Raw genomic sequence first — 27,841 nt, 5'->3', positions numbered from 1 at the left:
TGTGTCACTTTAACACCTGCCCTGGGCAGGCGTTAAAAATTATTAGAAAAATGGTGCAGTGAAATCTTGTAAATTTCACTGCACCATTTTTTCGGGCCTTCCTGCAAGGGAACACCCTCCTTGCATGCGATATGCCTGACGCAGGCATAATGTGGGGCAAAGGGACTGCAAAGTGGTGTAATGCATGCATTGAGCCACTTTGTAAATATGGTGTCGGGGAATGGCCAACTTAACACTGCCTTAGCGTCATGTAAATGTGCCCTTAAATAAGCCTACTGAAACTGAGGGTGCTTTCTAAAACTTGGCTTGGACTGCTTGGTTGTCACTCATTGCATTCCTTGTTCGTCCAGCGAACATATTCCTTTCACCAAATGTCGCTGAAAATCACTCAGATGAGAAGAGATGGGTAACATGAGCAACTCAAGATTCATCCATAAGAATGAATCACACAGCTCATTATTGCTCCAATCCGCGAGGATGGCTTTAAGTACCTCCTCAGGCTTGTAACTCAGTTGGACCTTTTGCTTCCTAGCTCACTTTATGAAGATTAATGTGGCTGTTGTGGGCCCCGAAGGGCAAATAATCCAAGAAAAACATAATTGATCTCCTCTTTGGGTTTTTCTGGCATGCTGTTGGCATATAATATATTGGTGCTTTCAGCACAAACCTGGGTGGCCTAGCACAGAGCAGACCTCTTTAAACTCCTAGTCAAGAGTTGCAGGTGTTTTCAAATCACAGCTCATTGCCAGAGCCAATTTGTTTATATGTTTGATTTGCCATAAATACGTGAACAATATTAGAATGAATAGAAAGAGTGATAGACTAAAAGAAATTAAAATAGAATACAAGAATAGAATAGAATAGAAAATAACGATGAATAGGATAAGAGAATAGAAAGACGAAATGAATAGAATAAATTAGAATAGAATAGAAGAACAGAAGGAGTAGTAAAACAACAATAAAACCAATAATGCCAACCTAACCTGCTTCAGTACACGTCCTGTGAACGTTATCAATACTTACAGCTTTGGGGGTGCACATAGTTTTTCCTTTTGGCGGGAGATGGGCTATAGGCGACACGGCTATGCACTCTGCAATGCAGCAAGAGAAGGCATCTCAGTAAAACTGGATCACAATCATTGGTGTTTATTAGCAGACATAATTCAGAGAGCTGAACACCATGCGAGTCACTGCTTTATAAAGGATAACAATTACAGAATTTTAGTAGTATTTCATTGGCTTGTCCGGGAAATAGTTTACTGGGTGAAGGATCTGCTCAGAGCCCACTCAACCTATCACCTTTCTCAAGTTGCTTAAGGTAATTTACTGTGCTGAGTAGTAGTGATCCATGTTGTATATTTTGTAAAAAAAAAAGTTACATTCAGTCATTCACATGCTAGATTAAAATGTGTTTTAAGAGAAAATCCTGACAGAATTATATCCATTTTCCATCAAAGTAAGTAGAAGGCTAAAAGGTGTGCTTTTAGAACTGAATACTAAGCGAAATGAAAGCGTGCACTTGAATAATTTGTGTATGATGTAGGATGGAAGAAATGTGTCAAAAACAAATAAAGAGAAGAAATGATTTTGTTCTAATGAAGGCCGATTATTTGGAATATGGGGTCAATGCCATTTTATGGCAGGTGAATGGGGTAGTATGCCTTGACTGCAGGTTCTGGGCATGAAAGTGCCATCTTGAGGGCACATTCGAGCACTAAGCGGTTAATTTTATGGGACCACGCAGTAGACATAGGAAGGTTTGCATTTTAGGCTGAGACAGTGTTTGAGGCAGGACATGAAAACCATACCAAATGCAGGTAACAATGGCAGTGCTGGGGACGCAGTGTTATTTGTTTTTTGCCAAGAGGAGAAAAAATAAAATGCCTAGAAAGGAACGCCATAACTGATTAAATGGGTAGTGGAAGATTGGGAGGCAATGAGCAAAGTGTGATGACAATGGGGACTAGTGCTCCACCAACATCTCCACCTACCCCAGCAAACCCAAAAACGACTGCAATCTCCCTACTCCCATTCCCAGCAAAGGTACTGAAAAAAGTCATCAACAAGCAACTCATGACACACCTGGAGCAGAACCAACTATTCAATGCTTACCAATCTGGCTTCCGTAGCAATCACAGCACTGAAACTGCCCTGATCCCAGCCTGGACCCTCGTCGACTAAGGAGAAACAGCAGCTTTGATCCTCCTTGACCTCCCTGCGCCCTTCAACACTATATGCCACCACATGCTCATTGAAAAACTCCACCACATTGGCATCTAAGGGGATGCGCTCAGATGGATCACCTCCTTCCCCAATGGAAGAACCCAGAAGATCTACCTCCCATTTTTCACCTCCAAACCCAAGAAGTCTCCTGGGGTGTCCCCCATGGCTCATACCCATGCTTTACAAGGCATATCTGACTCCGCTAGCCAACATCGTCAGATCCCATGGTCCCAACATAATTTCCAACGCAGATGACACCCACCTCTTCCTCTCACTGAGACGACCCCTCCACCACCAGAACCAACTTCCACAGATGCATAACAAGCATCGCTGACTAGAGGAAGAATAACTGCCTGCAGCTGAATACAGACAAGACAGAAGTACTGATCTTTTGGAAGAGCAGCAACCCATGGAATGACTCCTGGTGGCCATCAGACCTAGGACCCACACCCACTTCCTCCGACCACACAAGAAACCTCAAAATCATCTTTGACAACAAGCTCACCATGAACTCACAGATCAACGCTGTCTCCTCCACCTGCTTCCTCACTTTCCGCATGCTGCATAAGATCTTCAAGTGGCTACCCCTACACATAAGTCGCACTGTGACACATGCCTTCATTGCCAGTCGAATGGACTACAGCAACTCTATCTAGTAATCACTGTGCACCTCCTACAGAGACTTCAAACCATACAGAACACCACAGCCAGACTCATACTTGACCTCTCCCGATGAACCCACATCCCACCCCACCTTAGGCAACTCCACTGGCACCCCATACAGAAGAGATGCCAATTTAAGCTGCTTACCCATGCACACAAGGCTCTACACAACCAAGGACCCACACACATTAACCACCACCTGAACTTCCACCAACCATCAAGAAGACTACGCTCGGCTTTCCTGTAATTTGCCCATACTCCCCTCATCTACTGAAGCAGAAGTGGAGGACTCTCCTTCTCTCATGTCACAGCAAAAACCTGGAACAGCCTCCCTACGCACCTCTGGACCATCACCTCACTTCTGAAATTCCGAATGGCCCTCAAGACCTGGCTGTTCGAATAAGCCTCCCGGACTGGCAAGCACCTGGATAACCTATCGGGTGATTGGCTATGCTCTATAAATCCTGTTTGATTGATTGACTGATTGACTGCTAAAAGCATAGGTGATGTTCAAAAGGAAATAATACAGGAAACACTGGGGCTTATTTCCACACCCTGTGCGCTGTTGGTTCATCATGTTTTGTGATGCATCAGCTGTGTATAGTGCAGGTCCATATCCACAAAGCCACACAAAGTAACTCTGTGCAGCTTTTTATGACCTTGTAGAAATGGTGTAAGGCAACGCAGCACAAGTTGCTGCATTGCCTTACACTGTGCCAGAAAGGCATTCCATGACCATTGCGGTGGGTTTTCCCACACAACACCCATGGGTTTTGGTGCATTCCCAGATTTGCCAGTGTTTGTAAACTTGAGAATGTGTAAAAACTTTTGCCTACCCAGGGGAGGGGAACAACGAGAAATACCTTTATTTCTCATCACTTTTTTCTTTCTCTTTCTATGTATGCTGCATTCTCTAGCACATGTAGAAAGAGAAAAAAGATTGACAGGATTGTTTTTGTGCAGGAAGGTGTCCCTTCCTGCACAAAATCAGTTCTGTCTGTGGTGCAGGCAACCTTATACCGTGGTGCAACGGTGTCTGCGTCAGCGCTAGGCAACCCATTGTGCACCAGCGCAGGGGGAGAGGACAGAAATGCACAGTATCTTGTAGATACAACACATTTCTACTCTTTCCCTGTGGCGCAGGGCAGTTCAGCAAGGTTGCTTGCTACTTTGCCCATGCATCACGGGGCTTATAAATTTCCCCACTGAATGCAGAGAGTATTCTGGGTACCTGTTCTTTCTGTGCTATTTCCAGCTGCACAGAAATGGACATTAGAAATAATATTGTAGGAGCACACCTAGCAGCGTGTCCCAGCAATACTGAGATGGGAATTTCAATGGAACAAAATGCTGTGACCAACATATTTGAGGCCAAAATATTGAAAGGAAAGTAAGTAACTATTTTCTACACCATAATCTGCATACATGTACCTCGACAATACATATATGTTCAAGGTGTATCAACTTATGGTTTGCTGGAGGTGTAAGAAATATAGACAGTAAGTTGCCAATAGATAACCCTCATGTGCGCTCATGAAACTTCTCTAGAGGCACATCTGAAATATGATGCTCTTGTGATTCTTGTGTGTTTTGCTAACAAGATATTCCAATTGAAGAAGTGTTTCGTCTAAACTGTGAACAGCTGCAGTATGTGTGCTTTGACAATCACAACCCACTGTACAGAAATTGTATCAATTTACCGCATTATGTTTGTCGGTTTTTAAACCCTAACATTTGTTTTGTGTTTCACAGGGTTTAGAGATAGTGCTGCCCCTTCTCCCTTCCTGTTCCACTGTGTTGCTCTCCCCAGACCTCTCCCTGCATGGACCATCATAAAGCTAAGTGTGTGTGTGTGTGTGTGTGCGTGTGTGTGTCTGGATTTATATCATGTAAACTTGAATGGAACAAGAAGGCCCTTTGGGTTCACTTTCCTTTGATCAAGTTAATTCCAACCAGCCACAGTGAAGTTACAGGCAGTAGTTGTAACTAAACATTGTGGTTCACTGAAACACTGCAGCATGTATAGTCAATGTCTTTACACTTTACATCAGTCAAAGTCCCAGTATAATTTTACATTCATGAAGTGCTACATATGTGTTTGACAAACATAAACCATTTACTTTTTCGCACGTGTTCATGATGTTAACCCCAATACAGGATATTGCTACGATGTATTCTTTTGGACGCAGAAGCAGCGCTCTACTTCAGGCAATGTAATCAAGACAGATCTACATATATACAATGATCCACAGACGCGTGAGAATGTACCAGATTTGTTCCTCAGGTGGTTTGAGTGGCCTTGTCAAATATAATAGCTTCCCTTTCACACCTTGTAGTCTTTAACCCCGAGACAAAAGAGACACTTGCAAATATTATCATTGACAGAAAAGGTAATAAATATTTAAGTATGCTCACCGGTAATACTGGCCTTCCCTCTTAGCTCAGCTGTAAATGTTTGTGATGCTTGGTATGACTGTGGAAGAAAAAAAAGACTGAGATTAAGAGAGGGACAGGAAGAAGAGAGAGCGTTATTGCAAAACACACACACAGGGTGGGCAGAAGGCAAGATTGAGAAAAGCACACAGAGGCAGAAAAAAGATATCCAGATAGTGAGTGTTACATTGAAGTTAAACACACCATGGTTAAGTAGATCACAAGGGTATTTATTGAAGGTATCATGGAAGAAACAGCTCAGTCATCCAGCCCTCCTGTTGATTGCCTTATCATCCTTTTTAAGGTTGAGCGCAAAGCGCTCTGTCCCTGGTGTAATCTCTCTGTGGGCTTTTTAACCACACCCATGTCAAGCCCCTCAGTTTGGTTAGTTTGTGTGCTTGCCTTTAAAATTAGCTTGATTTAATTAGTGAAAGGCATGCATACGTCATGCCTTTTCCGGTGTTTAGCCCTCCTCGAGACCACCAGTAGACTACTGAAAACATACGAGGCTCCATGTTTTCCGTATGGTTTCTGAACTATTTCTTCTCTTTAATTGGCAGAGTGATCTCACTGGGCAGTAGGAGAGCACTTTGCATGACATCGACCCTGTTACATGGATAATTGCACTTTTGCTGATATGTTTTACTGTGAGCAGACTTCTGTTTCCTTTTGTGTGCTTGCTTTGTGATCATGGTGGCTGTCAGCTCGCTTATGTGAAACGGTTTTACTTTTCAGTTTATGTGACAAGAAAAGTCTCGTTAGGCGTTTACAATGCTAATAGCTTTAATGCGTGTAAACGCGAGACCTATTGCATTGCAAATGCTTGTTTCTTCTTCCATTCCATAGAATCTTTGACCATTCCATTGTGAGCTGATGTCAGAGTTGCTGACATCCGCTCACAATTCCACACACCTCCATTCTATATACATTTTAAGAAAGGCAAAAAAATACACCATACACTATAGAAGAATATACAGTAAATAACGTATTACAGCAACGATACCACTAGTCAACATAAAAGTTAAAACACTATGGTCATATCAATATACAGAACTAAACATAGTCACTTAGATAAGCTGGACTTTGTACTTTCCTACCAGACCTATCCTCATCTTTGTTTTTGATACTGGTATCATCATTTTGTTTCTTTAAAGTCAGATGTATTTTGGATTCTACCATCATCAACACCCTTTTTCTTGTCATCCCTCTCTTGCTGAGAATGACACTGAACAATATCTAACATCCTTCCTTTATATATCACCACTCTGTTGAGATTCCACACCTGGTGATCTTATGGCATTCATGAAGAGTTTGATAATGCTCATTGGTTTCGAAGTTTGTTTCCACTCACATGCCCCTAGTTGGCTTATCATAACAATATCACCAACTTTTACATCAGTTATTTTAATAGAGTGTTTTTCATCAAAACATATTTTACTGTTCCATAATTTCAAATCTTCTCTCACCCTTCATTGCTTGGATTCAACATTTCATTTTTTACCTCCTAAAAATGTATTCACCAAAGACAGTCCTAGAATTGGATTGGGGTGTCTCCCATGAACATTCCTGTGGTGGTGTGAGGTGTGAACCTTTACACTCCAACCCTCTTTGATACTGCTTCTCGCCAATCTAGGCAGTTATCTTTGCTTAAAGAAATGGTTTCCATTAACACCCGATTAAATATTTCTACCGTTCCATTGGATTCGGGATGATATAGAGCACATTTCTTGTGTACTATTCTACATGCCTGAGGAAAATTCTCCATCTCTTTGGAAACCAGTTGCACCCCATTTTCTGTTAACAATGTTTCTGGAAGACCCTCCCTGTCAATGAGATCTTTCAAAAAATTAATTACATGATATGGTTCAATGCCTCTGGAAAAAACATATCTCAGGTCATTCGGAGTACAAATCCATGACCACTATCACATAACTCTTGTGGTTGTCCCCATGTATGGGTCCTATAATGTCCACAGCAATATTCTTCAATGGCTCACTCAGCCGATTTCTGATTATCATAGGCTGAGTCCTCGGTTTCATGCCCTTTTTACTCAAAGCGCACTGCATGCATTCTCTCACCAAGCATTCTACCTGTGTATCTATTCTCGGCCACCAAAAACTTGACCGTGGGCTTTCTTTGGTTTTTGAGATACTTAAGTGACACTTATGTGCTATATCCAGTAACTCTTCTTGTATTTTGACTGTCGGAACTAATCTAGTCCTTTGTAACAATAAACTGTCATTAGAGGATAAATGATCCTTAACCATCCAAAAATCTCTGCACTCCACGCCGCCTTGCTGTTTGTATTTCCAGCCAGTACAGATAAGATCCATCACCTTTTGTGAAGTTTCATCTCCCTTTACCTCCTCACGCCATCTTTTATCTGATATTATCCTAAAATTAAATTTGCAGACTAATTCTGTGTGATCCTTGTTAGTATCAATATTCTGGCCACTTTTTCCTTTGTGTACTAATCTTGATAATGTATATGCAATCACATTTTTTGGTCCCGGAATATACTTCACACTAATATTATATTCTTGTGAACTTCCCACTCATTTAGAGATTCTAGCAGAAATAGAATCAATTCCTTGTTTGTTGAACACCTCACACAAAGGCTTGTGATCTGTTTGTAATACAAAAGTAATTCCCCACATAAATGTCTTCCATTTTTTAATCGCCCTCTGAACTGCAAGAGCCTCTCTTTCTATTACAGAGTACTTACATTCTGCATCTTCTAGGCTCCTTGATATAAACATGATGGTCTTTTCCGGGCCACATCCTCCTTGTTGCAAAACCGCACCAGGACCCTTGAGGCTGGCATCAGTGGTAATAATTGAGCTTTTCTTTGAATCAAAATTCTTGAGTTTGGGAGCCCGTGCCAATGTGCACTTAATTTCATCAAATTCTCTCTCACACTCAGCATTCCATGAAAATCTGACTCCTTTACTTAACAGATCTCTCATGTTGTATGTTTTATTGGCAAATTAAGCTTTTTTACAATTTTGTGATAATACGCTGTCATCCCTAGAAATCACATTAGTTCCTCCTTAGTAGTGGATAGAACCATTTTCTGAATGGTATCTATGAGCCCCTCTTTTGGAATTACTCCTTCACCTCTTATGGTATGGCCTAGATGATCAATAGTATTAGTGCCAAATCTGCACTTTTCTAATTTTATAGTGAGATCATGATCACACAGCCTGTTCAAAACTTGTCTAAATCTTGCATCATGTTCTGTTTTATCCCCATATACAAGTATTTCATCTTGGTATATACAGACCCCATTCATTCTATTTAAGATCTTTTTCATGACCTGTTGAAAAACTGATGCTGCCGACATTAGACCAAATGGAAGTCTGGTATATGTAAATATTCTGAATGGCATAATACATGCAGTAAGGTCTTTAGACATTTCCTCTAACTGTATTTGATGATAGGCAGAAGCAAGGTTGATGGTACTTAAGAATTTCTCTTCTCCTATCATCATTAATAATTCAGAAATATTAGATAATGGATATCTGTCTACTAAAATACATTTATTTAATCGTCTAAGATCCATTGAATTTTCTGGCAGCAACTACTAGAGCTAGCCATGCAGTTCCTACAACTTCCTCAATTATCCCTTGATCTTTAAGTTTGTCTAACTAAGCTCACATCTCTTCTCTTAAAATCTCGGGAACACCCTGTACTTTACTACAACAGGGAATTTATCCAGGGATTAATTTGATTTTGTGATAGTATTCCTTTACGTAACCCAAACCCTTTCGGAATGCATGCAGAAATTCATTTTATAACCCCCCTGGTAATTCAGTATCTGCTTTAAGCAAACTTGTTTCAGTTTTTTGTACTACTGTATTAATATGATTAATGTTCTTCAATACAATGGGATTTTCACTATTGGGATCTAACATGACCCCTAAATCTCTTGATGCCACCAACTTATAATGCTATCACCTTTCTTGGAGACATATATCTTGCCAAAGGTATAGCGATTTTTATATTCAATCAAACCTATGAAATAGCTATGTCATTCAATGGGATCCCCATCATAAACAATTGGTTTAATATTAGGTTTCAACAAAGTCACTGACCATTTAACACATTAGATGTAGATTTAGGATTCATACTATATACATATGATAAAATGCACTCAAATAAGGTGGATGGAATATCCATTACGTTTGTGATGGAGAAATCCACCTGAAAAACTCTAAAACATGCCCTTTGTTTACAGGTGATCGTCTGGTCGACTGATCTGCTGCCCTCATTGATATCGTACTCACAACTATTTTCACAGTAGCAAGATTGTGAAAGATAAGACAGGTAACTGCAGTGACGTTTTCAAGTGACTGTGGTAATACTGAGTGAAGAGGGCCAACAAACAGAAACAAACACTGTAATACATCAGTTCTGATTACTCAGGGGTCTAATGCATCAATTGCAGGCTTTGTGTGTGACCACAATGATCTCAAATTTGAATTAGTTGCACTGGGAAAATAGGGCTCTTCAAAATGTCTTCAATTAACACTTATTATCTACAGATATGTTATCAGGTTAAGGGATGCTAGAACTAGTTATAAAAAAGAAAGCAAGGCCTCAATAATGAATGACACGGTGTCCGACTTATTAAAGTCCGACACCAAGGTGTTTGGATTTTATCAAGCACTATAATGATGGCATATTCAGAGTTTTGTCCAGAAAAAGTGGCTTAGCCTGTGTATTTTGGTGCTTATGGCAGCTAAATCTGCATGCTCTGGTATTTGCTAGGCATTTTCTCTGCAGTAAATATCAGCAGCTTTGACCTACTGAAATGTTTGTGGGGAAGAAGATTTTCTTACACCTTGTAATTACTGGGTGTGGCAAAATCTGCACAACTTATAATTCTGCTCGGTTTGTACAGGGCTTGGAATTTACAGAGGCCATGAAAGATGAACTGATGGGAAGGCAAAAGTATGAAACGTAAGTATGAATTGAGACTACACACTTCCCAGGTACTGTGTTTCTTTTAGAAAACAGACTGGAAATGCATTCCTGGAATAGCTTTCACCAGCTTCAAAAGAGAATTTTCAATTTTGTGATAAAATCAGTCACCTAAGAGGCTGCTAAAAATTGGGTTTCTGGTTGGCAGAGGTATGCACCCTGTCCAAGCAGGAAACACAATCCTAGTCAGGGTAAGTCAAATACACGCCACAAATTAACCTGTGCTGACCCTCTGGTAGCTTGACACAGAGTAGGCAGGCTTAAAGTAGAAGGCAATGTATAAAGTAATTGTGCAACACTTAAAACAGGCAAACACCACAAAAACAAAAATCCACACCAAGTTAGAAAAATAGATCATAATTTAATGAACAAAGCTAAACCAAAAATTACAGCAATCCAATCAATAGAAGTTGAGATATACATTTTAAAGATTATGTGTAAATACAGTGCTTAGAAACTTAAAGGGCCAACTGGGGCTTTCTGGTCATACTAGACTGTGGTAAATCTCAAAGTTCAGGCCAACCGAGATGGAGCATGGCCCAGCTACAGGGACCAATCTTGACCCTCTGAAAAAGTACTTTTTGTGGAGTGTTGCATCAACATCACAGTTCCTTTGCAAGGAGCAGAGGGGAAGATGTGAAGGCAATGAGTCGATCCTTGCAATCAAAGATGCGTCGAGCCCCGCAGTCATCAATGCATTGTCCTCGACCAGCGGTGGGGCATCGAACCCTTTGCAATGAAGGAGATGCCTCATCATCAAGCAGCGCAGCTGGTGATGCAAAGGCAATGTGTTGAGACAGTGGGCGATGCACCTGTTTCAAGCCATGTAGTTAGTGCTGCAGTGTCGTTGTCCTGAAAGGCAATACATGAGCAGTGAGGGGAGATGCTGCAGTTCTGATCGGAGCAGTGAAGTGATACGTGAATTTCTGTAGAAAACAGCTGGAGAACCCCACTTTCAAAGGCCCAAGACTGGATTGACACACCTGTCAGCGTAGGACTCACAGATGGCAGAGTCCAGAAGTTGTAGCAGTGTGGAGTGAAGTCTTTGATGTCTCTGAGACTTCAAAACAGGAGGCAAGCCAACAAGCCCTTGGAGTCACTTAGATGCTGGTCCAGTCCTTCTTACTCCTTCACAAGGAGGGCAATAGGCAGCAGGACAGGCACAGCAAAGCAGGATTCCAGCAAAGTCCAGCAGAGTTTTAGCAGTGTGACAGTCCCTTCAGTAGCACAGCAGTTCATCTTACTTGGAGAATGGCATCAGGCCCAGAAGTATATTGATTTGGTCCAATACTTATACTCAGTGGTGCCTTAATGGTGGGGAAGACTTAAAAGAGAGGCCTTTGAAGTGCACAATGTCCCTGCCCTTCCTGCCCTGGCTAACAAGAGACACTATAGGGGGTTGTACAGCCCTTTGTGAGGACTCAGGACCCAACCCATTCAGGTATGAGTCAGCTCTTCTCATCCATCTTGCCCAGGATGGGCTATCAACATGCAGATGGCCACTCAACCACACCTAAGCTCCCATTGTGTGTGGCTGTCTGAAGGGCATGCACAAGAGCCCAGCTGTCACCCACCCAGCCGCGTATTCAGAGACAGGCAGAAGACACTAGATGATTTAAAGTAAAAAACTGTCAACTTTCTAAAAGTGGCACTTTCAGAATTACAATTTAAAATATTATTTCATCCTAACTTGTGATTTTAAATTGTGATTTCAGAGACACTGAACGAGGGTGTACCATCTCTTCCCACCTGGAAATGAAGTGTATAAAATGTAATAAGGCAATAGTGAAAAAATAAATTAAGAGTTGTGAACTGCATGGACATGAAAAGCTTAAAAGTATAAGTCCAACTAATTAAATACAGTGCACCCTGACCTTGGAGCTGTCCAGGGTCTACCTTAGGGGTGTCATATTTATTAGAAAGGAAGGTTTGGGCATGGCAAGAGGGTTAACTTGCCAAATCAATATGGCAGTTTAAAGGGTTACTTAAGTGTGTGGCGGAATCAGTGCTGCAGGCCCACTAGTAACATTTCATTTACAGGCACTGGGCACATGTAATGCACTTTACTAGGGACTTCTAAGTACATTTAATAAGACAATTGTGGATAGGCCAAAAGTAACATGTTTTACGGAAAGAGCACATACGCTTTAGCACTAATCAGCAATGGTAAAGTGCCCAGAGTCCTAAAGCCAGCAAAAACGAAGTCAGCATACAGGAGGTCAGAAGGTAGAAAAGTCAGGGGAAACAAAGCCAAGGATGCCAGGTCTAACAGAGGTTATGATATAAACCAAGTAGTGACTATACCAATCATTTTGGTTTTTGTATAGTGCAAGTGCTTCTAGCAAGCTTTGCATGCAAAGGTAACAAAATGCATTTACCATTAATAGAGGCTAGTATTTTGAATAAAATCTGATTACGATCAATGATTACAATTCATTTTGCATACCTTTGGGCCATGCTGCGTGTTTGGGGAGTTGGTTCAAAAAAACATTTTCACTGCACAAGAGGCAAAACTATTGGCATTGCCAATCAGGTGCACGCATATTTGAAAATTCTGCTCTGCAATATCAAATGTTTCAGAAACACTAGGTGCTGCAAGTAGCTGTGATACAGAGAATATGGTTTGTTAATCAATAGGAAAATACCCTTTTGGTAGTTGTAACAAATGAATAGTGAAGATTGATACTTGCTCACCAGTAAATAAATGTTAAGAATGCATAGAAATTAGCTACTAAGGGTGCAGCAGGCAGTGGAGAGGGGCACTATAATGCCTTTTTGCTCCATATAGAGGCCTAGAAGGGAAGTTACAGTGTTTTAGATAGGACATCTGCCACATTTGTGACAGAGTATCTCATCCTTCAGATTCTAAATAAGGCCCTAAGGCCCTCATACAACCCTGGTGGACAGGGTAGAAGTGGCGGTAATACCGCCAATACCGCCAACAGGCCGGCATAAAAAAAATGGAATTATGACCGCCATGGTCATCCGCCACTTCTCCACTCTGACCGCCAGGGTGGTGATGACCGCTGGGCTGGAGTCTTCGCTCTCCAGCCCGGTTGCTGTCACCAGACCGCCAGCGGTATCACGACCCTGCATACCGCCATGGATTTCGGGTGGTTTGGAACCGCCACAAAATCCATGGCGGTAGGCACTATCAGTGCCAGGGAATTCCTTCCCTGGCACTTATAGGGGTCCCCCCCACCCCGAGTCCTCCCCCCACAGCCCGCACCCCCTGCCACACCCCAAAGGTGGCAGGATCCCCCTCCCACCCCCTACCCCCAACATGCACAGACACACACCCCCTCCCCACCCCCAACATGCACAGACACCCACCCCTACACGCACACATACACTTCAACAACACATACCCGCACACATAAAGACATGCACACAGACCGACCTGCAGACATTTCCCATACACACAACACCCCCCGGATGCATACACGCACTCACACACCCCCTCTACATACTCACACGCACACCCCATGCACGCACACAACACCCCCCCGCCCCCCACCCCTAATGGACGATCAACTTACCTTGTCCGTTGATCCTCCGGGAGGGGACGGGATCCATGGGGGCTACTCCGCCACCAGCTCCCTGTCACCAGAACACCGCCACACCGAATCATGGAACGTGATTTGGTGGGCGGTGTTCTGATGACGGGGCGGTGGAGGTGGAGCAGCCTCCACTTCCCCACCTACCGCCAGTATGGCTGCTGGCGGCTCTCCGTCCGAAAAAGGATGGAGGGCTGCCAGCAGTCATAATACGCCACGCGGAAAACCGCCTGCACTGGCGCTCTTCAGCACGGCTGTTCCTCGGCGGTCTTTGAATGAAACCGCTGAGGTCGAAATGAGGGCCTAAGTCTTTACATGAAAAATACATAAGCAACGGCATGTGTGTTGCTGGAGTCTCCCTGGCCACTTTTCTCAACATGCTCAACAGTATCCTAAACCACCCTGTAAGCAGACAATGGAAATCACTGGTTAGCAATCAAGCCATTTCAAATTGCTCCCTGAATAAAACAAAAGTGTTAGTCATGAAGGCAAATGATGGATCCAGCAGAACTGGAACGCCTTGCATTGTAACCAAAATTATTGCAAAATAGTTCAACGTGCTGCCTAACATTACTTTGCATCAAGGGGGCATTCCATGAGTGGCACATGGGTGTTTCTAAGCAACCACTTATATTCTTTGACACAAGCCCCCATCTTGAAAGATTTACTAATAGTGATTTGTGCTAAAATGCTGTGCCTCACTGAGGCAGGCATACCGAGGAGAAATAGTTCCATTTCTCCTTTTTCCTTCTTTCCATATGTGCTACATCCTTACAGCACACATATATAGTGAAAAATGCCTTGAAGCATTGTTTTTGCACTATTAGGGAATGAGGGAAGGAGAGAATCTTCACCCTTAGCTCACAAGAGGGTGTGTCGACTGAGAAGCATTACATGGCATACTATCTGGTTCCCTTGTTATTCCTTAGAGGTTGTGTAACTGCTACAGTTGTATAAGTAAACAATATCTGTAACCAATTGAAAGGAAGACTGTTGGAAAAGCCAGCTTGCGAGAGGAGCATCACATTCATGGTGACAGATTTATCAATATGTCACGCAACGCAGTGTAGCAAGACACCTTGCTGTGCTGCATTGCATGACAGGGAGTGGGCAGCAATTCTCCATATTTAACATCATATGGCTCTTTCCTGTCTTGTCCTTGCGCTGGTGCACTATGTCTGCCTAGCACTAGTGCAGGCACTCTTGCAAGTGTGGATGCATTGCAGACCCGGTTGTTTTTGGGCAGGAAGAGACACCTTAGAAAGAGGAAAAACAAGGAGAAATAAATATATTTCTCCTCATTCTGCCTCCCCTGGGAAGGCATAGCATTTTGACGCATTCCAAGGTCTAGTACTAATGGTGAATCTGGGAATGCGCCGAAATCCATGGGTGGATGCATAGGAACACCCGCTCTCCACCCATGGAATGCCTCCCTGTAGCAGAATAATGCAAAGCTGCAACTTGAGCTACTTTGTGTTAGAAATGGGGTCTCTGGTTGTCAGTCAGTTTGCAGTCTGTCCAAGCAGGGACGCTCACTCTAGCCAGGGTAAGTGAGATACACACCTAGGATAACACCTGCTCATCGCCTTGGTAGCTTGGCACAAGCAGTCAGCCGTATCTCGGAGGCAACGTATAAAGTATTTGTACCAACTCACACAGTAATACAGTGAAAACACTACAAAAGGAACAAAACTCTTCCAGCTCTTTAGCTCGTCTCCTTGGCAGAGGTTACTCTTGATCCAGAAGTAATATGAAAATCTGGGATTTTGAGTCCAGTACTCATTTCTGCCTTTGAAGTAGCAAACTTCGAAGAAAAGTCTCTGATGTTCACAAGATCCTGCCTTGCCCAGGCCTGGCCCCAGACACACACTAGGGGGTGCAAGACTGCATTGTGGGAGGACAGGCACAGCCCTTTTGTGTAAGTGTCAGCTCCTCACTCTAGCCCAGGAGACTCATCAGGATATGCAGGACACTCCTGAGCTCCCTTTATGTCACCGTCTAGAGGGAATTTACAAACAGCCCATCTGTCAGTCTGACCGAGACATGGATTCCCTAGGCATGCAGAGGAACAAAATGTTTAAGCAGTAAATGACAACTTTCTAAAAGTGGCATTTTCTAACTGACAATCTAAAAACCTACTTTACCAAAAGATGTAATTTCAAATTGTGAGTTCAGAGACCCCAAACGCCAAATACCTATCTGCTCCCATTGGGAAACTGCACTTAAAAGATATTTGAAGGCAGTCCCCATGTTAACCTATGAAAGTGATAGGCTTTGCAATAGTGAGAAATTAATTTGGCAGTCCTTCACTATCAGGACATGTAAAACACATCACTACATGTCCTACCTTTAACATACACTACACCCTGCCCATGGGGCTACCTAGGGCCTACCTTAGGTTTGCCTTACATGTACAAAAAGGGAAGGTTTGGGCCTGGCAAGTGGGTACACTTGCCAGGTGGAATTGTCAGTTTACAACTGCACACATAGACACTGCATTGACAGGTCTGAGCCATGTTTACAGGGCTACTAGTGTGGGTGGCACAATCAGTGCTGCAGGCCCACTGGTAGCATTTGATTTACAGGCCCTGGGCACCTCTAGTCAATTTTACTAGGGACTTACTAGTAAATCAAATATGCCAATCATTGAAAAGTCAATTACACATACAGTTTACACAGAGAGCACCGTCACTTTAGCACTCGTCAGTAATGGTAAAGTGATCAGAGTACCAAAACCGGCAAAAACGAAGTTCAGCACACAGTCAAAAATACAGGACGCAGAGGCAAAAAGACAGGGCAAACCATGCCAAGCATGCCAGATCTAACACCTTGATTATCCCTGATTTACCAAGCTACGCAAGACCACACAACGTGGCTTTGATTGACTTGGTTAACCTCATTCTAGGTTTTGCGTCACCCTGCATCCCCTTGTGTGGGGAAGGGTGACACAAAATCTTTGATATATATGCCCCATGTTTGCCACGTCTACAGCTAGTGGTGTAGCAAAGCAAAAGAAAGTGGCCCCTGTCCACTGCTTGGTTAGTTATATATAGTCATCATTTGGGCACACTGGACTCTAACACCTTTGGGGCCTGCTTTCACTGCACCTGCTATACTATTGACCACTTCCCCCTGTTTACAGTAGCATTCACAACAGCAGATTCAGAAGTAAAAGAGGCTTTCAAGAATCTAAATAATACATAACTTAAAAAGTGTGTTAGTCTCACTCGAACAGAATTCACTGTTGAGATTTTGAATAGCGCATGTGCATATACATACTAAAAACATGCTCAGCTGTAGGAAGGCTATGTCTGGGATGTCTCTGAGAGTTCAAACAGTTACTTCCTGTGAAGCTGAACAGTTAAGCAATATTATCTGCTTTATGTTGTGGTCAAAAAAGTGCTTCTCCACATCCTGTCCTCTTTCACTTTAACAATCCAGTGCAGAAAGCACTACATAAAGGAACATCAGAATTGGGCAAGCATGAGAATTTAAGTAAAGAGCTGAACCAGTGGTCCTGTCCAGCATATTTCGTAGCGCCAATCCATGAGCTGTGACAGCAAAAATCTTCCTACGAATAAGCTCACTTTCTCTCATTCTACCTCCACCTCGCTGTAAGCTTTGCTTTCTTCTTTCTCCTCTATCTATAGCTCTCACTCCACCAGTTTTTCCCTCTGTGCCTCTTTCTCTTGTTCTCTTCCTACCTGCTCTATCTTTTTATGGCTTGGTATTCTCTCTTCGCTCCCTCCCTTTTCACACCTTCATCTCTTCTTTTATCTCTCTTTCTCTTCTACAATGTCTTGCTTCTTTCTTTTCATTTAGCTCTTTATGCCTCACTTCCTCTTATTCTCTGCCTTTCTCCCTTTCTCTCCCCATTTGTTTCTCATCGCTGCCCGATGCTCCCAGGTTCAATGGAAAGACCTCCATCCAGTGTCCGCTATACAGATGCAAACGTCATTTTTTTCTGCCTCTCCTGCACCCGTCTCCTGCCTTATCAAATCATTCTCCTGGCCTGTCCAATGGGTTTTTGTATGTTGTTTTGCAGTTTTATACAGCGCAAACTCAACCCGAAGTTATTGGAGCACTTTACATGAGCACTACTTGTTACATTACCCAGGGACAAATTTTTTTAGGCTCCAGGGAGATAAAAGTGATTTGTGTAGAATATTGAACACTTGCACCTAGTTTTCCACCTTCAATGTTGGTACTTCTGGCTTTACGCCACATCCATCTGTAAATGAACAGTTATTTTGGCCTATGCCTTCTCTGCTGGTGACACATAAGTTTGGTTGTACCATCATGCATTACAGGAGTGACATAATAATGTAATTGACAATATATATATTGTGTGTCTTAACGTTACTAATGTAAAGTGGAGCATCCAAGTTATGTTATTGAAGGTGCATTCACAGTAAAAAATCAGTAGCTTACACACGTGTGTTGTAATGTTTGATTTTAACAAGATGAATTATAGTACTCATGCACATTTATATGTATGTTATCTGAATATGGTACTAAGGTTAAACTGCATATATTTACACTTCATTTATAATTCTTGTTTCCATTTATAATTGCAAGATGCACTCATAATCACGTATTTAGAATGTGCATTGAATGTTTTATTAAGTGAGCAAAACCAAAGGCCAGAAACCTTTGGTTGCTTGTGTTTCACATTTAAAATGGAGCTGTGCTCGCATTGCAATATTCTAAAGTTAATGAAAGGCATATTGTGCACCAAAGATAGTGGGGCCTGGAGGATACTTTGGTAAGGACAAGGAGTTCTAACAAACTAAGACTCCTGTTCATGTATCAGACACCAGGAAACATCCAAGATCGTCCTGATATCTAATTTGCGGGATGTGACACTTGAGGGGAGTTGCCAATTTTAATTGTGCAAGGAAGATGGAAAACCACTAGTGTTGATGATGTGGACTTCACAAAGGTTCTGTAGATTTAATTGGAATTCACCTAATTATACGAGGCCAGATTCCCTTGAGTCTTGGAGTGGTACAGACCGTTCTTCTCTTTATTCCTTTGTGTGGCCTTATGCTAGGCACACTACACAAGGAGAGAGAGATGAGAGGTATCCCAGACACGTCCTTCTCATACAGACAATGGTACACACAAAAAGTGTGGCAGGACAGGTTTAATTCATATGGCCACTATCACTTTGATAGTATCCCAAACACCAATCATAATCCTGTAGACAGTCTTGTGATAATTAACAAGTAGGGGATTCCTTATGGAAGAGGTGGTCTCACACACTTAGGGGCATATTTACAAGAAAGGGGCACATTGCTCCCACTTTTCTTGCATCCCCTAAGGCCCCCTAATGACACCATGATTGCGTCATATTTACAATACGGTCCACCATGACGGTCGTTAGCACAATAGCATTGAAATGTTTTACGCTATTGTAACGCTTTGCTGGACTAGCGTCAAAACCTTTGATGCTAGTGCCACAAAGCACAGGAAGGCCCATAGGTTAATATGGATGTGTCACTTTAACACCTGCCCTGCAAAGGCATTATAAATGATGGAAAAAATGGTGGAGTGAAATCATGTAAATTTCACTGTGCCATTCTTTTTGGCCTCCCTGCATGGGAACGCCTCCCTAGCATACATTATGCTTTGCCAGGCATAATGTGGCGCAAGGGGTTACAAAGTGGTGCAATGCATGCATTGCACCACTTTGTAAATATGGCGGGGGAATGGGCACCTTAACGCTGCCTTAGCTTCATCAAGGTGTGACAGGATTTAAACCTGAAATTAGCAGGATGATTCAGCACCATTTAATTTGTTTGCAGAATAAATCAGTTGATAAAAGTTTGAGATGTGCAAAGTACTTCAGGGACGAAATAGAGATGAACCAGAAGAAGTTAACGGTTGCTCAGATAAAAGGTGCTCAGAGAACTAGTCAGGCCCAGTCATTTCTAGGGAATGTTGGTGCTATGCAAGGAGTGTCTCATCAGGGAACTACTGTGATACAGGAAGGAGGTTTAGGTGTTCCCATTCATTCCAGTTTAGGGATGGACGTGGTTAGTCTGAAGACGACAAACCTTTGTCATTATTGCAACAGGTTGGGGCACTTGAAGAGGGAATGTCATCTTTGTACAGCCTCAAGGTTTGTACAGCCTCAGAGTAACAATCCCATACAGATGCAAAATGTGAAAAGAGACAGAGTTCAGAATTTCAATATACCAGAAGCTCCAATGATGAAGGTTCCACAACCCCAGATGCCATAGCAAAATGGGAATGGCCCTACATTGAATTCTAATCACGTTTCCAACATGAATTTGAATGCATTTCAAGATAATAATCCCTTCCAAAGGTGTCCCATGTTTGAGACGTCTGAGAACTATGGCTTTTCGATCAGTCAGCCTGAAGGTGCCTGTGGAGGGAGGAATATTGCATACCTGGCTCAGTCTTGGAGGTTACCCAGAATGGTCCATTCATAGATGATGAACTGAATGGCCACGCATGTCATTCTTGGTTGGCATTGGTGCTACCCATTCTACTCTGTGGACAATAGATTTCCCAAACCTACCCCTCTCAGGAAAAATGATCCAAGTAATAGGAGCTGCAAATAAACAACTGACAACCCCACAAATCACAGAAGTGCCTGTAAAAATAGGGCCTTTTGAGGAGAATCACCAATTTGTAGGGTGTGATTCTAGTCCAGTGAGTCTCTTGAGGAGAGATCTCCTTTGCAAGCTGAACTGTGCCATTCATTGTATTCCCAAAGGTGTAGACATGCAGACTTATGATGAGGATGTCGCCTTCAAACTGCTGAACGATAGTTCATACACTTCATTGTTAACAATGAGGACCATTGATGACTTGTCACCAGACCTCAAAGTCGCAGTCAGGTCTGAGGTTTACGATTTTTCAGGACAGGACATCGGTTTGATCAAAGGTGTTGAACCCATTTGAATTACAGTGAAGCAAAATGCCTAATATCCAAGAACACCCCCCCCCCCAATGTAATTTGATACCTGAGATATTGCTGGGATTACCCAGCTAACTGAATCCATGATCCAACACAATATTCTGAAAAAGATTATTGGGAGTTCAAGCAATTCACCTATTATGAGATTAAAGAAGCCATGTGGTAAATATCGCTTTGTTCAAGATCTGAGAAAAGTGAACAACATTGTTGTACCCTGTTGTCCCATGGTACTTAGTCCAGCTGTGAGTTTCTTTCAGATTCCATGTGAGGCTGAGTAGCTCATTGTTATTGATTTGTGCCAGACTTTCCTTTCCATACCTTTGCATGAGGACAGTCAGTTCCTCTTTGTACTTTGGTTCGGCAATCGTGTTTGGGATAGTGCCGAGTCCCACAAGGGCATTGCGAGAGTCCCTCAATCTTCAACCAATTCTCAAGAAGACTCTGGAGTCCTTGGTAATGCCTTGCAACTCAGTCCCATCTAAAATATTGATGACCTATGGGTGACATTGAGTACGCAAGAAGACTGTAAGCAAGATACTTTTGCATTGTAGAATCACCTGGCTGAGAATGGACATAATTTGTCCCCAGGTAAGTTGCAATATTGTCTGAAAGAGGTCCAGTGTTTCTGACATCACAAGGAGAAGGGAGCAAGGAAATTGTGACAAGAGGGGATTCTGTCAGTTCTGAAACAAATTCCCGCCAACTACCAAGAGAAAAGTGAGGATGTTTTTGGGAATGGTTGGCTACAGTTGCCAGTGAATACCCACTTTTTTCTATTGGCCAAACCTTCACAGAGGCTGACACACAAGGGTGTGTCTAACCGGTACCCTGGAATATTGATTGCGTGATTGCCTTCCTAGGACTGAGAGAAAGTCGCTGTCCTGCTCCAGTACTGGGAATGGCTGATTACAATATGTTATTTGCACTTTTCTGCAGTGAGAGGGAGGGCTGTACTCTCTCAGTGCCTACAGAGTTACACAGAAATGGCAGAAGGCCTACGGCCTACTTCTCTGCTACTCCTGATCCCGTAGCATCCTGCTGCCAGGTTACCTTAAAGCGGTGGCAGCTATCAGTGTCAGCATAAAGAGATGCGACAACATAGTCATGGGTTACCTACTAACTGTTTGTGTTCCTCATTCTGTTGAATTGTTGCTGACAAGGACTAGAACCCAGCACTAGACAAGTCGCCTCCTTACTAAGTATGAACAAACTAAACTTGTAGATGAAACAGTGAAGCACTGCACTGTTCTAAATACTTCAACTCTTTTGCCTGTAATACACAATGGAAATGATGAATGTGAAGCGGAGCATGACTGTCTGGCTGTCACTGGACAATGCACCAAGCCAAGACCATATATATGAGGTAAGCCACTACCTGAGTCTAATTTTGTGCTATATGTGGGTGGCTCATGTTTACGAGACAACAGAGGAAGTTTGAGAGCAGCCTGTGATGTCTGCACAATTTCAGTAGTTGTTGAAGCTTCCTGGCTTCAAGGAATATTTTGTGCACAAGTAGCTGAATTGATTGCACTAACTAGAGCCTACTGTGTCTCAGACTAGCTGAAGGTGGTGATTTTCACTGATATTCACTATGGCTTTGGTTTTGTGCATGACTTCATACAGTTATGGTCCAAGAGGGGGTTTACGACTTCTTCTTGATCACCTATCTCGAATGGTGAAAAAGTGAGGAACCTTCTTGAGGCGTAACACATGCCTGCACAAGATGCAGCAGTCAAGTGCCATGCACACCGTGTTGGAGACTATCCTGTAACTTTGGGCAATAGATATGCTGATGAGGTCGCAAAGTACTGTGCCCACAATGTCTATACCTTTAATGGACAATACACAAAGGAGAGATTGGATGTGACCGATTACAACTTTTTGTTAACAACTGCAGACACATGAGAAGAGGTAAACAGGGTTCAGAAAGAGGTGTCATAGGAAGAATGGCACCGTTGGATCAGAGAAGGTTGTGTCAAGAGAGAGGCCAACATTTGGGTTTCAGTGGATGGAAGACCTGTATTGCCCAATAGTTATTGCTCCCAATGTCTAGGCATTTCCATGGTCCAGCTCATGTTGGTGGAGATGCTACAATTGTTTAGGATAACGTGGTTTAATCCCAAATGATTGCTGAAGCCTTGTGTCACAGATATGCTGTATGCCAGCAGAACAGTGCTGGAAAGAGATCTGCAGTAACACTAATGGCCTGATTCAGATTTCAGCAGAGGGGTTACTCTGTCACAACGGCAACATATATCCTGGTCAAACCAAAATCTAAATCCCATTGTTTCCTATGGGATTTAGATTTTGGCGGACAGGATATCCGTCATAGTTGTGAAGGAGTAAACCCTCTGCCAAAATCTGGATCATTGTTAAATTGTTCCGCATTCCATCAAGACTGATTAGCATATGGCTGGGTCCAAACTGGAATAGCATGGCACGCAAAAAAACAGATGTATTACACCCAGATCTGTGACTGGGGGTGAATGTTAGATTTGTTCTGCTTTCTGCCCATTGTTTGTTGTTTTTGCATTTGTTGACCTAGGTGGGAAGGGTATGCCCAGACGAGGAACCTGTGCTTACCATGCCACCAGATTCAAGCTAGCCTGGCTGATGAGGGGTGATACCCCGACACTGGTCCCAGGATGCTTGTTTCTGTTTCAAGGAGGACCTGGCCTGGCAGCTCTGCCTGGACTGTTCCCAGGGGGAGCAGGGTCAAGACTGACTTGCATATGGCTGGGTCCAAACTGGAATGCCATGGCAAGCAAAACAATAGATGGATTAAACCCAGATCTGTGACAGGGGGTGAATATTTTTATTTGTTCGGCATTCTGTCCCTTATCTGTTGTTTTTGCATTTGTCACCCTAAGTGGGACGGGTATGCCCAGACGTGGATCCCGTGCTTGCCATGCCACCAGATTCAAGCTAGCCTGGCTGATGAGGGCTGATACCCTGACAATGGTCCCAGGATGCTTGTATCTGTTCCAAGGAAGACCTGGCCTGGCAACTCTGCCTGGACAGTTCCCAGGGGGAGCAGGGTCAAGACTGATTTGTGTATGGCTGGGTCCAAACTGGAATAGCATTCCAAGTGAAAAAAATGATGGATTAAACCTAGATCTGGGACTAGGGTGAATGTTTGATTTGTTCCTTGTTCCATCCATTATCTGCTGTTTTTGCATTTGTTGCCATAATTGGGAAGGGTATGCCCAGACGTGGATCCGATGCTTACCATGCCACCAGATTCAAGCTAGCCTGGTTGATGAGGGGTGATACCCGGAAACCGGTCCCAGGATGCTTGTTTCTGGTCCAGGGAGGACCTGGCCTGGCAGCTCTGCCTGGACTGTTCCCAGGGGGAGAAGTGTCAAGACTGATTTGTATAGGGCTGTGTCCAAACTGGAATGGCATGGCAAGCAAAAAAATGATGAATTAAACCCAGATTCGTGATTGGGGGTGAATGTTTGATTTATTCCGCATTCTGTCCATTATCTGCTGTTTTTGTATTTGTTGCTGTTAGTGAGAAGGGTATATGTTGATCTGGGTCCTGTGCTCGCCTTGCCACCAGATTCAAGCTAGCCTGGCTGACGATGGGTGCTACCCCAAAACTGGTCCAAGGATGCTTGTTTCTGGTCCAGGGAGCACCTGGCATGAACGCTTGGGCTGGACTGTTCCCAGGGGAAGCAGGGTCAACAATGATTTGCATATGGTTCGGTCCAAACTAAAATGGCATGGCAAGCAAACAACTGATGGGTTAAACCCAGATCTGTGACTGTGGGTGACTGTTTGATTTGTTTCTGCATTCCGTTCATTATCTGTTGTTTTTGCATATGTCCTTAGTGAGAAAGGTATGCCTAGATGTGGGTCCCGTACGTGCCATAGCACCAGATTCAAGCTAGCCTGGCTGATGAGGGGTGATACCCTGAAACCAGTCGTAGGATGCTTGTTTCAGATGCAGAGAGGGCATGGCCTGCTAGTTTGGCCTGAACTCTTCCCAGGGGGAGCAGGGTCCAGGCTGATTTGCATATGGCTGGGTCCAAACTGAAATAGCATTACAAGCTAAAAAGTGACGAATTAAACCCAGATCTGTGTCTGGGTATGAATGTTTGATTTGTTCCACATTCCCTCCATTATTTGTTGTTTTTAACATCTAAATCAGGCCCTAAGTCACATAGGAAGATGAGAAGGGCCCTTTAACAGGATGCAGTTAAACTTTATTAAGATGCCTATGTGTAACAGCCTGAGAAATGTCCTGGTGGTTGTGTGCATCTTCTAGCGTTGGGTTGAAGCTTACCCAACTGGAAGAAATGACAGTCTCACTGTAGCAAAATTGTTGGTAGGAGAACTCATTCCTAGGTTTAGCTTCCTGCCCTCTATAGAGTCAGACCGAGGGCCTCATTTTCATAATGAGGTCCTGAGATTGTTGTGAACAGCATTGCAAACAGAAGCTAAAGACCTGAGGCTTTGAAACTTGTCGAACAAGTTAATGGGACATCAAAATCCAGATCGGTAAAAGTGTGTGCTTCAACATCTTTGAAATGGCATGATGTTTTGCCCCTTGTGCTGATGAGTCTTCAAAGTGTACCTGATCAGACAATGGGACTATCTCCCCATGAGATAAACATGGGCATCGCTTTGAGACTGCCAGCTACCTGTAAATGCACGTGTGAACAGTACAGATGATATGATCCTTGATTACTACCTGACATGATGCGCTCTGTGTCTCATCAGGTCAGAGCCACCACAGCCCTGCCGCATCAGGAACAGTGCCATGAACTCAGTCCCAGTGACTGGGTTCTGGTGAAAAAACACATGAGGAAGAAGTGTTTTGAACCTCATTCATATGGGCCATATCAAGTCATCTAGGTAACAATAACAGCTGTTAAATGTGGAGGTCTCCCCAACTGGATACATGCTTCCCATACTCACAGAGTTCAGTGTCACCTTGATGTGAAAGTACCTTTCCCAGAAATACTGGTGGTGACAGAGAGACAACTGGAGCTGGTATTCAAGCTTTTGGGGGTCAAATCAAGCCTGAAACAGGACATGCTCGGTCTGAGGGGTATCTGGATAACGGGAGACAGTTGGCCCAAAATGCACGAAAGAGAGAAACTGAATCTACCCAAGAAGCGTGGGCTTCAAACAAATCCAGAGGACACTGAGAACTCTAGTCTAAGTGAAAGTAAAAACCAAGTATCGACACTGAGGAGAACAAAATTAACAGAGATTCTTTTCACCTGAATGGACATATTTGGATGAATTTTGGGATAAGGCTGCAGATCCAACTGGACCTCCTTGACCTGCTCATTTTTTTCGAATATTATTTTGAGTACTGGATATGATTATTTGTGAATTTGAACTGTTCCTATTTAAGAGACTTTGCATCGACATTGTTAGGGAATTAAGAAATGTACTGAGGCCCAAGTCTGCAGAAGAAGATAGGCTTGTCCGTTAGAAGAATACAGAGTAGGGCTAAGGAAGTCTCATGAAGATTCTGTAAATAAAATAAAACATTATGCTTATTGGACTTTGTTTTGCCTCTTTGCGCAAGTGGAGAATAAGTTAAGCATCACTGCTGCTGCTACATTTTACTGAACCATGTCTGAATCTTGAGAACTCATGGAACCTAGAAACGACAACACTAGTAGATGTAGATACATACTTAGAGGAGTGTTAGTTGTAACATTTATAGTGATAATCGCTTTGCTTGTAGGATTGAGCTTACCTACACATTTCTAATATAGAGTACGTTTGATCTACAAGTGTCCCTAAATTCCCATTTCCGACTGATGATAGAGTGCACTCACTAAATGAGAAAGATTGGCACATAGACACTTCTAGAGGAGACCTTTCATCAATTGTTTATTATAAATTTCTTTGTGAGTATATTGACACTATGGATGCATGGGATTGCAGTGTTTGTATGCAATCACCTGTAGTTTTAGAAGGCATCACATATCAACACATTCCTTTTGACCTATGGAGTTTCCTTTACTCATTTATTAAGTATATATTATGGACAGAGTAGCTTTCAATATTATTTGGCAAATTATGATTTAGTTCTTCCAGAAGTTCCTTTGTTTAAACATTGAATGAAAATCCTCATTTTAAAGGTGCAGAAATAGCAGGTAAATATTTTGTACCTGTCATGACACAAGACACTTCATATGTACATAGACATAATTTCACTTGTGAAATGACAGAAGTAGAGAATAAACGTTTGAATCTGGTGAAAGACAGCAGCAGGGATATAGGCCCATTTTTATACTCTGTTTGTGCCGGATTTGTGTCATTTTTTAACTCAAAAGTGGTGCAAACTTAATTCCATATTTATATTTTGCCGCTAGACATGTCTAGCACTAAAATATTAACAACATTTTTTGCCTGCGGGAACCTACCTTGTGTCAATGAGATGCAAGGTAGGTGTTCCCGGGCACAAAATGCCTCTAAGGCCCTAGCCCCTTATTTAACCTCCCATTCAAAAATCACACACGGGAGGAGGGGGGTCTTAAATAATGGCGCAAAGCCGGCTTAGCGCCATTATTTAACGCCTGGGTCTGGGCAGGCGTAAGGGGACCTGTAGGCAGATTTCCAATGTCGGAGACCATGGAAATTGAACCATAGGTGCCCTTCCTTGTCCCCAGGGACACCCCCACCCACCCCTACCCACACCAGGAGGTCACACACGAATGAGAGACCCATCCACAGGTAAGTCCGGGAGAGTAGTTTTTTTGTGGTCCAATGCCGCTCGGGGACCCTGACTTGGACCCCCCTTCACGGCGCTGGCCCCAATGGCCAAGCCCAGGGAAAATTCATCCCCTGGCCATGGATATTGGGGTGGTGGGCATGGTTCCTGTCTTTACGAAGACAGGAGCCATGTCCATGAGGCTTGTGCACCAGAAAATGGTGCTACACTGCTTAGAGGCTATTTTTTTCCCTCTAAATAGTGTAGCTCCATAATTTGGCGAACAAGCCCTGTTTCCCCCTACGCCTCCCATCCCCTGTTTGCATCCTTTCAAAGGACGCTAACATGGCCTTA

At 43.0% G+C, this 27,841-nt stretch overlaps 1 protein-coding gene across 1 annotated transcript in view; it reads right to left on the bottom strand.

Annotated features, from left to right (window-relative positions):
- The window catches only part of LOC138247247 (uncharacterized), a 295,171-nt gene that overhangs the window by 6,794 nt on the left and 260,536 nt on the right, over positions 1-27,841 (bottom strand). Inside the window, exons 14-15 of the mRNA XM_069201977.1 lie at positions 5,302-5,359; positions 1,024-1,091 (exon numbers count right to left, since the gene is read on the bottom strand). Coding sequence (XP_069058078.1) covers positions 1,024-1,091; positions 5,302-5,359 — 126 coding nt within the window. The remainder of the gene's footprint in view (positions 1-1,023; positions 1,092-5,301; positions 5,360-27,841) is intronic.

This window comes from Pleurodeles waltl, chromosome 7 (assembly GCF_031143425.1).
Source record: "Pleurodeles waltl isolate 20211129_DDA chromosome 7, aPleWal1.hap1.20221129, whole genome shotgun sequence".
Lineage (NCBI taxonomy): Eukaryota > Metazoa > Chordata > Amphibia > Caudata > Salamandridae > Pleurodeles > Pleurodeles waltl.
The sequence above is the reverse complement of the archived record's forward strand: the minus strand, read 5'-3'. Positions and strand labels throughout refer to the sequence as shown.